Below are 14,204 nucleotides of genomic sequence, written 5' to 3'. Positions count from 1 at the left end.
TTTTCTTGCTTTTCTTTCACTGACAGCAGCTTTTAGCTGAATTAAGCAGCATGATGAGCTGAGAATGACACAAGCAGCCAGTGCTGTGTCTCCCAGTACGATTGCCTGACATACACGCTGTAAGTTCTTCAGTATTAACTGCAAGAGGCATCACACTACCAAAAAATTCACATCTTGTGTAGAGAAAGTGGTTTCTAAAATCCATGTTTGCAAAGCTTTATGAGACAGAAACACACTTTTGAAATAAGACAGCAGTGAGAATAGGTAACTTTGAGTTCTGAGTTTTACTCAGAGTTCCTTCATCTTTCTGGGGTTCAGTTAGGCATTGGGCAAAAGTTTGATGTCGATCTGTTTGTGATTATTGTAGAGTACCAAGGGTTGGTAAATGGCATCATGATAGGCAAGTATGTACTCTTGCCAGACATTTGTAGCAGGCTCTGAACACACAGGTTGGCAAGTGCTGGACAATGTTACAAAAGCAGCAGCAGGTGGGAATGGTTTGCAGTAGAAACTCCAACCTCTTGGCTGACCAACTCAGCCATGACCGATGGTTTTCTCTTATTGGTGTGTTTACCTGCCATTATGGGAGATGTCATCACAGTACCCATAGTGTATAGCTGCAATGAAACTGTGCTGCTCCCTTCCCCTCCTCCTCCTCCTCCTCCTCTAAAGATGTTCCTTGATCTTCCCTAAATTTTTCAGTCATTTCACAAGCAATGTTGCTCATATCCCATGGTAATTTTGCTCCAGGGAGGAGATCTTTTTGATGCTATTACTTCCACCAACAAATACACAGAGCGGGATGCCAGTGGGATGCTTTACAATCTGGCCAGTGCCATCAAATATCTTCACAGCCTGAACATTGTCCACAGGGATATCAAGCCGGAGAATCTACTGGTAAGTGAAGATTCATCTTTCAGTATTGCTGATAACTTTGGAGTGTGTGAGAAAAGGTCTGCACTTCCTCCTTCCGCATGCCTGCCAAGTTTCTTTCAGTCTTTTAAGTCACTGATCTTTTAATTTTAACCTTTGCATTGTAAAGCTCTCCTAAGAATAACAGCTGTCCCAGGAATTACAGTAACATAAGGTGGTATGTCCAGACTGTTCCATGGGACACAACAGCTGAGTTACTCCTGGGATCACTAGAAGTCAGCTTGTAGTAAACTGCAGGATAGTTTTAAGCTTCTCATAAATAGAAGTGTTCTGTCCTCAGCAGACTATTTTGTACTTCTGTCACTGCCTAAGTAATTAGCAACCCTTTAGTTTAACAAGTATGGTGTGTGTAAATGCTGTGTCCTAATCATGTCACATGTCAGAGCAGAGCAAGGAAGAGACTTCATTGTCCTTCCCCTACTGCACCTCCCAAATAATCCTTTAGCACTTTTTATTAAGCCAGTTTCACAAACAGACAATCTAAATCTTTGTTTTTCTGACTAAATTTATATGAGCCTTATCCACTGAAGACAATGAAAAACATACCCTGGCAATTGGTCTTCTGAGAATTTTTGCACACTTGAATGAAGCAGTTGCATCCCGCGCATAGTTTTATTTCTCCTGAGAAATTAGCTTCTCCTGATTATTTCACTGTTCTGAGTTTTCACAAATTTGCTGACATGTTCCAATATCAGGGTGTTCCAATTCTCCATATATTCTGCAACCAGAAAACAGTGTTCATAGAATCATAGAGTATCAGTTCTCTCAGCTGTGTGCTCTCAGCCATGACTTAATGCATTTAGTCCTGCTTGACAATGAAGAGGTTTTATGGGAAAGCTGACTCCAGCAGATATTACTAAACTTCCAGGCAGTGGGATTTTACAGCTGAAGTTCCTTTAGTGGCAGGTTCTGGGTGAGGAAGTGACCTGCCCTTCTTTTCCAGAAACTGCTGAAAACACACTGGGTGGAAGTTTCACTAGACACTAATGACTGATACACCTTTCTTGGCCCTTTTGCTCCATTTTGTTTTCTGGTGCTGATGTTGGTAGGTGGCTGCATGCAGATGTTCTAACAATCCCATGCCAGGATTCATTAATGCTGTTCCCGGAGTGTGCAGGAGGGTCTTGGTCTAGGACAAACCTTGCTCTACTGCTGTCTTGACTTGTCTGTAAATGCCTAAACTCTACTGTCAGAGTTAAAATTCTGGGGGAAAAGAGGTGGTCAGGAGGTATGGGTCAGAGGTGAGGGCAGCAGGGCAGGGATTAGATTTTCAGCTTTTCTGGTAATTACCCACTAATGATCACATTGTTCACATTGCAGCTGAATTCTTTCTGAGTGACTCTTCCAGAACTGTGCATTGATTTTGAGACTGTAAGGATGCAGCATTTAACCTCTTGCAGCATCCTAATTCTCAAAAGCCAGCATTTGATTCACAAATTGCATTGATTCTCTAAGGTTTATCAGGTCCTTGAAAAAAACAAGCACTGCTTTAGAAGAATGCTTTGGAACCAGCCTTACCTGAGTTCTGACCCTGGTTCTGACATTGTCTGCCTGTGGCCTCAGTGTGTCTGAACCTTTCTGTTTTTATCTTACCTGTGAAATGGGATGTGTGGTTCCTTATGTCACAAAATTGCAACTAGTGTAATTTTCATGGCATTTACAAAACACTTGAAAAATGCCACACTCAGTATTTGTTTTGCTAAATACCTTCTACTTGCCTGTTGTAGCCTGCCCTTTTCCTTGCAGCTCTTTTACCCTTCACCTAAGTGGTCATGGTGGTAATTTTCCCTTGTTGTTCTTGTGCTGTGGCTTTCCCTCTGCTACTGTCACGGTGCTGCACGTGCAAACCCTGGTTGTGTTATTGCTGGTTCTCTGGCCACTAGTTTGAGAATCAACCCTTTCTCCCCAACCCTTTTCCTGCTCATGGATTGTAACTTTAGTTTTAGAGGAGCATGTCCTGTGGCTAAACAACCTCATTAGCAGGAAGTAGACAACAGGGAGGATGAGCAAGGCTGTAGAGTTGCTAGAGGAGAACATGGGGAGTGAAGGGGAACATGATGCTTTGGAGAAGGAGACCAGAAGAGGATGTTCACCTGGAGCTGCTTTATTTCATCTCTTCCCTGCCCTTAGTAGAGCCTTTCCTTTCATCTTCTCCTTTGTCTCCTTTAATCTTTCCTTCTTCCCAAAAGTAACTTTCAGGCTTAGAGCTGATGTGTGAGACCAGCTGTAGGTCCTGCTAATAAATCTTTGTGTGTGTGAACCTGTCCTGCGTGCAGCACCCATTATTTTTTAGCTGCTTAAATATTCCGTATTGTCCTTAAGGCATGTAAAGTCCATCTGACGGTCAACTGTCCAAGAGTTTAGGGTGTACTGCATACCTGTGATGTTTTAGCATTTTTGTTTAGTTTTTTATTCTCTAGGGAGTCTTCCATGGTGTAATTGGAACATTTTTCATAATTGTTGCTATTTAGAACGTTTATTTTGTCAAGTCATGGGATGTCTTTATAGCCATATAATAAACCCTAGAGAACAACTTCTCTGACTGTTGCCATCTGCACTGATCACAAGAGCAGCTTAGAAAATACTGGCAGTCTTTATACTAATAGGATACATATGGTGGCATGCAATTATGTGTGGCTGCATTCAATTAGTGTAGTACAATTACACAGTTTTATAGCTTAGTTAAAACAGTGAAAGCACTACGTAGCGGGCAATTTGCACTAATCCCCATTTCTTTAATTGCCCTTCAGTATTTAAGTGCAGGAACATATATAGCATCTATTCTGAATAACATGAGCGTTAAATTATCTTTCCCATTCCTTGACTGGCAAGTAACATACCACAGCTTCACATTGGGCTCTTTTTTATATGAAGTTATAACAGGGTGAGGAAAAGTTGCTTTCTTCATTTTTACAAGTCAACTGAAGTAGTTTTCCAAGCAAAGTAATTCTTCAAAACAGATGAAGCAGAATACTAGAAAATGCACTGTACCAAACCTTCTGCATTGGTAAATATTGCCAAAGAAACCTCTTCTGTAATTAATTTTTAGTATGGATGAGTCCCAAAAGGTGTGGTCTATTGAAGGAGGGAATTTACAATTGTTTGCTAGGTTAGCACAGCTCAGAGAGGGCTGTGTAGAAAGATAACTTCATGAAACAGAATATGAAATACTCATTAGGCCAGATTCAGCTCTTCATGTCTAAGTGCACACTTTATGTATTTCAGCAAGTGAATATTTAAAGTCATAGTTTCTAGACTTTAATTAAAACTGTTGTTTAAATTAGATTTATTACTGCCATTTCAGAGAGCACTTTCTTTAGTTTCAGGAACCAGATGTATTTAACAATCTGTGTTTTGAATAAAACCATAATTGCTTTTTTTTTTTTTCCCAGTGCTTTTCTATAAGCATAACTTTTTTTTCTGGCTTAGTAGAAGAGAGATGTAAATCCATTATAAATTTCTTGTCCTCTTAAAGATCCAGTTGAAATCTTAAAAATAACATGAGAGAAGAATTTTGTGTATTCTGAATGTCTGCTTGTGGCTGTATCACCTGGTAAGCAGGGATTCAGGACAGAGAGGGGTTTTCTTTCTAGACATGACTAACATTAACAATTAAGAAGCTGGGGGATGGGGGCTGTATAATATAACTAATTAGTATGAGCTGTAACAGATCTGTAGGAAACTTTGGTGAGAGACTTCAAGAATTTACCTTTACTCCAAGTAAAGGGTCAAGGGTCCCATGTAGAATTTATTGTATTTTTATAAGAAAAGAAACTAGAATTTTCTTCTTAAAACAGTTGTAGATAAATGTGATTTCAGATGTAGGAGTAGCTGGTCAAGATATATATATAAAGGATTATTTTGGTTTTGATTAGAAAGTATGATACTGACTGACTATTTTTGCACAATTTTGGTGCATATTGTTTATACGATATCACTAGTGGTGATTCAGACTGCATAGAGCATTGGTTTGGCTTGCAAAATAATAAAGTGATGAATATATATTATAAGAAGGTCTCCTGTAGACTGTTTCCATTTTTTAGGGTGCTGTCATAGAAAACATTCCAAAATGGCAAGCAAGGACTCAAACCAGCACATTGATTAAAGATAGACTTACAGTCTAGTGTTTAATTTAGATACATTTTTTTTATTATTTTAAACATTTTTTTATTGGATCTAATTTTAAAGGCACAGAACATATTATCTGGCATAAGCAGATGGTGGGGGATACAATACAGCATCATAAAGTCACCATAGGACATTAGTTTTCAGGGTTTGCTAGTTTGGGGCTCTTCTTTTGCTATGAGCCAGCTTTTAAAATTATGTTTTTTTTACTGATGTTTCTAGCTTTTTTTTTTTTCATGTGACTCCATCTTAATCTCCCTTTTCACCCATAAAACCCTGTGAAAGATGACGCTGTCACTGTGAAGACCAGACTTTAAGACAGGATTTTCACGTATCCCCTTTACCAGCCCTAACTGCTTGTGTCCCGTTGATCCTGATGCTACCATGCCAGTAAGAAACTCATTGGTGTGTAAGAGTCATCCAAGGAGAGGAGAGTATTTCTAGGTGAAATGCTCCAGCCACATTTGTGTCTTGTGGCTTCAGAACACAGAGAAGAGGCTGGAACTGCTATCAGTACAGTCACTTTTCTATTATCTAAGTAGTTGAAGTTCCTGTGCAAACCTTTAAGCTCTCTGCAAGTAAAATGAATAAACACAGCCCACCTACACTGTGAATTCCGTAGGGAGTTGATGTAGGAAAGACACTGCTGGAAGATCACACATTTGCTTCTGGGCTTTAGCACCTAGCAAGTGCTACATACGTCTTTTGTTGGACGGGTAGCGGGATAAGACTTTCCCAAACATCCTGACTGTGTTCGAGGGAAGGTGTCCAAATTGTCTGTGAATTTTCAAAGCATGCAGAAAAATATGTTAAAGGTAAGGAGGAGGAAAAAAACTGTAAATAAGAAAGAAAATTTCAGGCAGTTAAAAAGTGATTATAGTAGTTGCCTTGATGGTTTTGTGGTAAGGCTTTCAATTTTTCTCCTGATTTAGGTTTATGAACACCAAGATGGAAGCAAGTCCCTGAAGCTGGGAGACTTTGGCCTAGCAACAATTGTGGATGGACCTCTATATACGGTCTGTGGGACCCCAACATATGTAGCTCCAGAAATCATCGCTGAAACTGGGTAAATCACTTGTAGTGGTGATCCATTGATGTGTATTTCAGCAGAGCACATTCTTGTCATTGTGCCAGACTGGAGTTCTTCCAATTAATATTTTTATGCTGGCTTTGGTTGGCTATGATGCCGAATCATGGTTCATTGAACAATTCACGTGGAAGGGACCTCTGGAGGCTATCTTACCCAAACCAGTACAGACCAGGCTGGCTTTGGAGTTATATTGGTCAACCTCTGCCAGTTGTTGGCCTCAAACTTTTCAGCTTAACACTGAGTTATTAACTAGCCATTTGCAGATACAGTGGAAGTAATTCTATTCTCTAGAGACTGATAACTACCATTCGCTTAATTGTATTTCATTATTGCACACTGTCCTCCTCTGATTTGTTCCACAGAGTAAATTCCTGCTGGCTTGAGCAGCCTGCACCTTTGCAGATTTCATGTTGACAGGCATCACTAACTCAAGTAAACTCAACTTGAATTAGTTAACTAACCGAAGAATACAGCCCAATGACTTCTGTGCACTCACACATTCTGATCTAATGTAATTTTAATTTTAAGACATAAATGTAAAAAATATTTGATAGCAGAATGAGGGTGGGTGGGTGGACAAAGTTCAGATGAGAATTTAAAAGAAATTTTTAATGATTCTGAACATATTTCCTCTGTAGTCCATAAGAGTCAGATGTCTCTAACCATGTCTCTCACACTTCTAGATATGGCTTGAAGGTGGACATCTGGGCAGCGGGTGTGATTACTTACATCCTGCTCTGTGGTTTTCCTCCATTCCGTGGGTATGGACTGACCTATTCAACCATCCTTGTTATATGAATTGGTCCCTGTGCTCCTTTCACATTAAGCACAGAGATTCCCACTGGTAGAAGTTCTCTGCTCATAGGGTTTGATGTTTTTTTTTTTCTGTGCTCTGCATAGTGATCTACACAAGTCCCATAAATGTCTGTGATTTTATGGTAAAATCTCTGTCTCATGTTTGTTTATTGTAGTTTAAACTTCATTGCATTGCAAAACAAGAGCCTTCATTACAGGTTCTGCATGCCTTTGCCTGAAGTTTTAAACACACTATGAAATAACCATTTTCTTTCATGGACAAAATATTTTGTGGTTGGTAAAAGGTAATTAAAATGTAAGCCAGTTAATAAGGACGTGTCAGATATTTTATCCCCTCAAAGCAACTGCAAAGTTGTGGACAATCCTAAAGACAACCAGAAAGAGTGTACCAAATGCACTGTGTTCTATGATCTCACCATTGACACCCGAGGCTGTATGTTTGGGGCAATCAACATCTTCCCAAAGCATCCTAAGGCATAAGCAATTAAAAGCAATTTTAAGAAGTCTATTGAAACCACATCAGAAAATAATTTCTCTTTGGGTTTTGTTGTTGGTTTTCTTTGGTTTTTACTTTACAGAAGTGGAGATGATCAAGAAGTGCTTTTTGATCAGATTTTGATGGGACAGATGGATTTTCCATCTCCATATTGGGACAATGTTTCTGACTCTGCAAAGGTGAGTTTTATAGTTGGGTCTACTTTCTTTTACAGTATTATTTCCAGTTGGAGGGCCTAACACATATTGTCCTTTCACAGTGTTGTATTTAACATGTCTCATACATCTCCTGCTACACCTATAAATTCCTCTGAGTCACCAATTAGGTTAAATTTGGTTACTGTTTTTTAGACTCCAGATGGTTTTGAAATGGACCACATTCTGAAATGCACATCATATCTCTATATGATTTCTCACACAACACAGACAGCAGTAGCCCTAATAGATTAGGAAAAAATTAAAGTAATTCACTTCCTAGCTCAAAAGCTCTCTTGGACTATGCTTTATATGTACTTATGAGGGGCACCAGGTACCAATCTGGAACCTTTGACTGTTATCTAATAATATTATGGAGAGGCTGATTTCCCTTATTGACCCCATTAGATGTTATGTCTGTTCTTTCTTCCTGTCAAGGAACCAGGCCTCCCATTGCCTTATTGTTGCAGAGTGGTATGAAATGCAGACTTGTTCTGGTCACAGCTCTTGACCTGCAGTCTTTGGTGTGCTAAGGCAGATATAATTATTTACAGATACAGACCTTGACAGAGTTCATTATACTTGCAAAGCAGATCAGGTTTTTTAACTCTCACCAATTCACTAGAGCAAGAGTTTAACTCAAAGATTTTCTAGGGATCTGGCATTCACTGTAGTCATTTATATAAATATATGTGGACAGAGACACAATACATATGTGAATGTAAAAAAAAAATCACATGGTCATTCTGTAGATAGATAAGTGCTTACCTTCAGTCAGTTTTCTTCTCTGGTCTGTAAGACAATCTATGAAAAACTGTCTTCCTGTTTCCTTCGGTGTGACAGGGTTTGATTAATCACAAGAAAAAAAAAGTTAAATTTGGAGGTGGATGCAGGTAATGAGAGTAGCTCTGAATCTCCATTCTTTGGAGAGTTACATCCTGCTTTTACAGGTATGTGGAGCCTTCTAACTAATGAGGTTAAAGAATGAGATACAGTCATAGAGTTGGAAGTCCTCTAAACCAAATCATTTTGTTGTAGCAGGCATTATTTCATAGCATCATTAATGGGAACCCTGCAAGTCCTTTGCCAGTGGGTTTTCCTGTGAAACTCCTTCTGCCAAATAGTTCTGTCTAAAAATTCTGGTTTGAAGCCTTAGCCTATCCATTTAAGTTATTCTTGTAATTAAGAATAATTAGCTTTGATCTTTGGTGATGCACCTTTATTTGCTGTCATATTGCCATACTGCTTCCATTCACTCCACGCTGTGAATAAAATAATCTAGGTAATTGCAGAGAAAATCAGAGGATAAAAAAATAATGATTATAAGGGTCAGGTTTTTTGGGTTTTTTTTAATATCTTCTGTGTTATTTAAACAAGAGTTTAAAGTAAAACTGTATTTGCTGGCCTTTTTTTTTTCCTACAGAGGAATTGGCTTTTTCTTAATGGAAAGCTAACCTAATTTCATGGGATCATCTGTTTTGCACATTATGTATTAAGTGTTTTTCTCTTAAACAGTGGCTTCAGAACTGTAACTCAGAACTGTCTTATAGCTTTTCAAGATACTGTCAGATATTGATTTAAAAGTTTGGCTGAGAGTTCATAGTTTTTCTATTTTCTGAATAATCTTAGTGTTTTTCTGCAGTCAGCAGTTCACTCTCTCTTTATGCAGTCTTACAAAATCAGTTAAAGAGTTCTTAAGTGTATGAAATATTGATTTGTTCTTTGAAAGTGTTCTTTAAATTCAACCCTGTATTCAACTTCTCAGGAACTTATCACAATGATGCTTCAAGTAGATGTAGATCTGCGATTCTCAGCCTTGCAAGTTCTTGAGCATCCATGGGTTAATGTAAGTATTTTCAGACTTGTAGGTGCTTCTTGCAATTTGTCACCTTTGAGCTCTTTTCTGTCAAGCCCTTGCTATGCCCTTTTGATAGCCAACACATTCTAAAGATGCCACAGATTTAACTGAAATAAGCTGGGTTACGGGCTGATTTAGTGTATTGTGTACCTTGGAGTTGACACTGTTTTGTGTGTGCTCAGCTACATTTTCTCTGAAATGGACTTTCAACAAATCTCAATCCTATTTGATAAATGTGTATCTCTAACTCTCAGCTTATAAGTTCAGTGACACATTTTATTCTCCTGAGATGAGGTGCACTCAAAAATCTTACAGTCATGATAAGAGTTACTGAAATATAGTCCATACTGTTAAGCCTACTTGATCCATAATGGAACAGGGAAACATTTAGAATCATATTAAGCTTCTGACTGTATTTAAGATTTGTTAATTATTCCAAACTATTTTACATATTTTAAAATACTTGTATGACAAAAATTAAAAATTGGGATAATCTATATTCCAATTCAGAAGAGACAGCTGAGAAAAGAAACACAATTGGGATGAACAGTGAAAAAAACCACAGGAAGATGAAATAATGCTTCATTTTGTTTGTTACAAGTTTGAGTGTGCAGTCCTCCCTGGAATACTCTTTGATCCCTGAGCTGCTGTGTCCAAAATCCCTTCCTCACTAAAAGCTATTCTAAAAATTCAAATATACAGTCACCTCAGATATTCATTTTTTTATGAAAGTGTCCTCCATATAGAGTAGTAGTGATCACTTAAGTTTTTTCCAAGTACATGCCTTAAACTTGGAGGGCTCCCTTATTACCCAAACTACTTTTTAAATTGTAAATGCTATTAACATGCAGAGCCCTTCTGTGGTGCATAAAGAGTGCAAGAATCCAGGACAATGTCTGATGAGAATCTTTTCATTTTGAAGATGACATTCAAGCAGCTGAAATATTTATTTTCCTTGGTGCCAGGGGCTATCCTTGGACATAGTGTTCTGTCACAGTTTATAATGCCTTATGGTGATTGAGGGGTCTCTCTGTCTCCATTGGAGGAGGATGTGTGGAGATTTTTGGATTGCTGAAGAGGAAGAGATGGAAGTGACTGATCAGAAGCCACAGAGTCACCCACAGTGTCAGCCTGCACACTGCTGCTGAGATTACTGAAATGTCACTTGCTTACACCACTTAAGGAAGTGGTCATGAATCTTCCATTTTTTTCTGAAAAATATATTTGAAATGTTAATGCTACCCCCAGATACTAATTTTTTTTTTAATTGTTACACCATGATGTGTTTTAGAAAGCCATTTTAGTGTGATGTATAAAAAAGAAGAGGTGCAGCTCTTTGGCAGTAACCCGATGTTGGTGGTGTGCAAGTGACATGAGGATCTGCTTCCCTGCCCTCAATAGTACCTGCGGGTGAGGATAGCAGGGGGGAGGACTAGGGGCTAAAGACTTTTAACACTCCAGAGCTCTGCTAGAAAAACCTGGGCTCTGGTTACTGAAACAACTTGGCAAATTCCTGAATTTCTGTGCAATAAGTTAACATGCGGAACCCTTTGCCAGAAGGTGGTGTAAAGAACTGGTATAAATGGGCTCAAAAGAGAATTTTTAACATTTTTGAAGGATGATCCCATTGGTGCTTAAATATAGAGGTCTGGATAGAGCTCTTGGCTCACAAAGTTCTTAGGTGCTTGTTTGACATGAACTAGACAATATACCAGGGAAAGTTCAAGATCTACATTCTTCTATTAAATATACTACTTCTTAAAGAGTGGCTGTGATGCACTGTTAGAAACAACATGCAGTGATCAATTCATCTTTGGTCTAGCTCTGGTGCACTTGTAGTTTTATGCTGGTAATAATTGTCTGCAATCAAAACCTGTAGCTGTTCTGTTTATAATAAGTGAAACAAATATTCCACGACAACTTTGTAATTCCTTTTTTTTCTGTTGCTTTTAACAACTGAAAAAAATCAGGATTTTGTCTGCATCATTACACTAGAGATAGTTCAAAATGCGGATCAAAATTGCTTTTGAATTTTCTTATGTCCTCCATATATTTTTTCTGGGAGGAAAAATTCTAGCACTGGAACCAGTTCAGGAAAGTGCTTTAACACATTCCAAGCATTGCTCCCATTTCAAGGCATCACACATGGAAACACTTAATACTGGGCATCAAATTAACTAGATGGCACTACAATCCTCGTTCACATCGTAAGAAATAGGAACATGGCTGAGTTGAAACAGGTGCTTAAATGGTTCCATGAGAAAGAGCACTTCCCTGAAGTGTGTCTGGGCAGTATCAGTAGATAAGCTATCAGGGGCAGCCTGTTGATGCACAGAGGCAGAATGTACAGTGTCAGATCCAACTACACATGCCTCTGCCATCACTGGCTGGATCAGCAGCCTCCCTGGACCTCATTTTCCCAGCTTCGGGACAGAGAATTAATGCACTCACCCCTGTTTACAAAAGGCTCTGCAATCTATGTGTTGTAATTACTTGAGCAATTATGTGTACACTGTCTTTCTGAGAAGAAATGGCACGTGGAATTTTCACCTACACTCCATTTTCACAGGTAGCCTGCTTTAATACTTTTCCATGGTGTCAAATGCTGGAGTTTACTTTCTCTATTAGTTTCAGCTGGGATAGAGCTCACTACAACACTTCCCTTATTTCAGTTTTGAACCTATTCAGAGTGATAAAGCTGCAGCTAAAACATTAGATAGAACATCTGGCTTGAAAAGCAGGCATGTGTTTTCTTTGACAATTTTAAGAAACATTTTCTCTCTTTTGATCAAACCTTTGATAGAAGTGTTGTAACTGCTTACACTGTATAAAACCATTTTGTAGATTGTAAATAACCATTCTACTTTATAGCAGCTTATTATGTTATTACTTGGTAAATTGCTGAGATTCCTGGAATGTGCATTGACAGTTTCAGTAGGAGCAAACCCTCGTTTCAGTTTAAGTTTTTGCCATAAAAATATCTGGATTCCTCTTGGAAACTGCAAAGCTTGTTATGGTCAGAGTCAGACAAGTAAAGCAGTTTCGATGTGAATAATATCCCAGCTGTTTTCAATTCAAAAAAAACAAAACCTGAAAAGATGTTGGCTACGTGCCACTGCCACAGATGGAGATCTTGAATTCTAAATGCAATTCAGCAGCAGTTCTTTGCCCCCTCCATTTCGTTTATTTGGAGTCATCTCTCCTATGCAGTTAGATCTGGAAAAAAAATCTATTAGTTTATGCTTCCCCTACAGGGACCCCAAATCTTTACTTTACCTGCTCCATTTTTTTTTGCAAAGTTAAGGAATTATAAAAGAGGCAGGAAGCTTGAGGTCTGGCATTTTAAACTTTAATGTTATTGATAACCTTAAACAAGTTACAGAACAAACTTCTTTGTATAAGTAGTAAATGTTTCCTAATACATCACTGAGCAGTGAATGCTGAAAGGGATGGCTTGCATTCTGTAAATCCTTCTCTGTTAAAATAATCGATATAAAATGTGTGTTGTTGCTGGAAGAGGAAGATGGCACACACCAGCCTAAAAAGAATTAGAGAACCTGGAGCTTTTATATTTTTCCCTCACTATGTCTGCCTTGGAAATTTGTGTGCAAAAGAAATTAATAACCAAGTGATAAGTATTATTAAGCTAAACATTTGTAGGAAAATTAATTTTAAAAGACATTCCTTATTTTGCAGCTGCACTACTTTTGGTTACACCCTAGGACACTACACAAAAAAATTTTCCTTAGAATCCTTAAAGGAAACAGTGTCCAAAAGCTTTTCCAGCACTTCTATTTACTCTAATTTCCTGCTGTTACTTGTATAATGATCTATTCATCTGATGTTTTTAGACCTGGAAAGTAAAGCTCTTGTGACCATCTTGTGAAATGGATCTAAGTGCTCCAGGGCAGTAGGAGTCTGGGAATCCTGAGCTTCATTACATCTTTATAACACTTACTTTGAGTGGCAATGTCTCCTGCCACAGAGAACAATGCAAATATGAAAACAGTTTTTATCAATTACTAGAATTTCTCCAAGACCTTGTGCCTCTTTTTTATTGTTTTTTAGTTTGAATTTTTGTAAATAGACCATGAAAGGTATTTTGTAGAGGCTGATTAAAAAAAAAAACCAACCAGACAAACAAAAACCAAAACAAAACACCCCAAAACAAAAATGTATTAACATTCCAAGCAGTTTATATTGTCAATGTGAAAACTGAAATTCTGAGCCATTGTTCTCAAACTCTTTTGACTGCTCAGCTCTTGAGGTATGCGCAGGAAAGCTCTTTCAGACTATTAGCAGTCAACATCTTCTGAAGCTCATGACTCTTTAAAGTTCCCAGATGGAGCAGCAAAAATCACTGGTCACCTTTAAAAAAAATCTTGTGATTAATGCTCAGGCTGAGATGAAATTCTGTGATCCTAGCCCACTACCAAAAGCAAAGACTTAGAATAGGGGAAAGAAACAGTTAAGCTCTTCAGGGTTTGACATCCCTCCCATTTCAGCAACCCAATGAAATTCTTGTCAGCAGTGTTTACACTGTTCTCCAGTTCTACAACTTCACCTGATGATTCTGATCAATTTCATATTTGATTGGGTGTTTTTTTTCACTTCTTGCCTTTTAAAACTGCAGAGCAACTTGTATTTAGTTAAACAGCTGTCATCTCTCACCCTCAGTTGCTATCTTATTGT

General features: G+C 38.2%; 1 protein-coding gene across 3 annotated transcripts in view; it reads left to right on the top strand.

The window, feature by feature from the left end:
* The window catches only part of DCLK1 (doublecortin like kinase 1), a 235,180-nt gene that overhangs the window by 200,064 nt on the left and 20,912 nt on the right, over positions 1–14,204 (top strand). For all 3 annotated transcript variants that reach the window (XM_038152547.1, XM_038152557.1, XM_038152568.1), the window contains 5 exons: positions 751–897; positions 5,991–6,124; positions 6,832–6,909; positions 7,543–7,639; positions 9,420–9,500. In XM_038152547.1, the coding sequence (XP_038008475.1) occupies positions 751–897; positions 5,991–6,124; positions 6,832–6,909; positions 7,543–7,639; positions 9,420–9,500 (537 nt within the window). The remainder of the gene's footprint in view (positions 1–750; positions 898–5,990; positions 6,125–6,831; positions 6,910–7,542; positions 7,640–9,419; positions 9,501–14,204) is intronic.

Source organism: Motacilla alba, chromosome 1, assembly GCF_015832195.1.
Source record: "Motacilla alba alba isolate MOTALB_02 chromosome 1, Motacilla_alba_V1.0_pri, whole genome shotgun sequence".
Lineage (NCBI taxonomy): Eukaryota > Metazoa > Chordata > Aves > Passeriformes > Motacillidae > Motacilla > Motacilla alba.
This window is presented reverse-complemented; position numbering and strand designations above follow the sequence as displayed.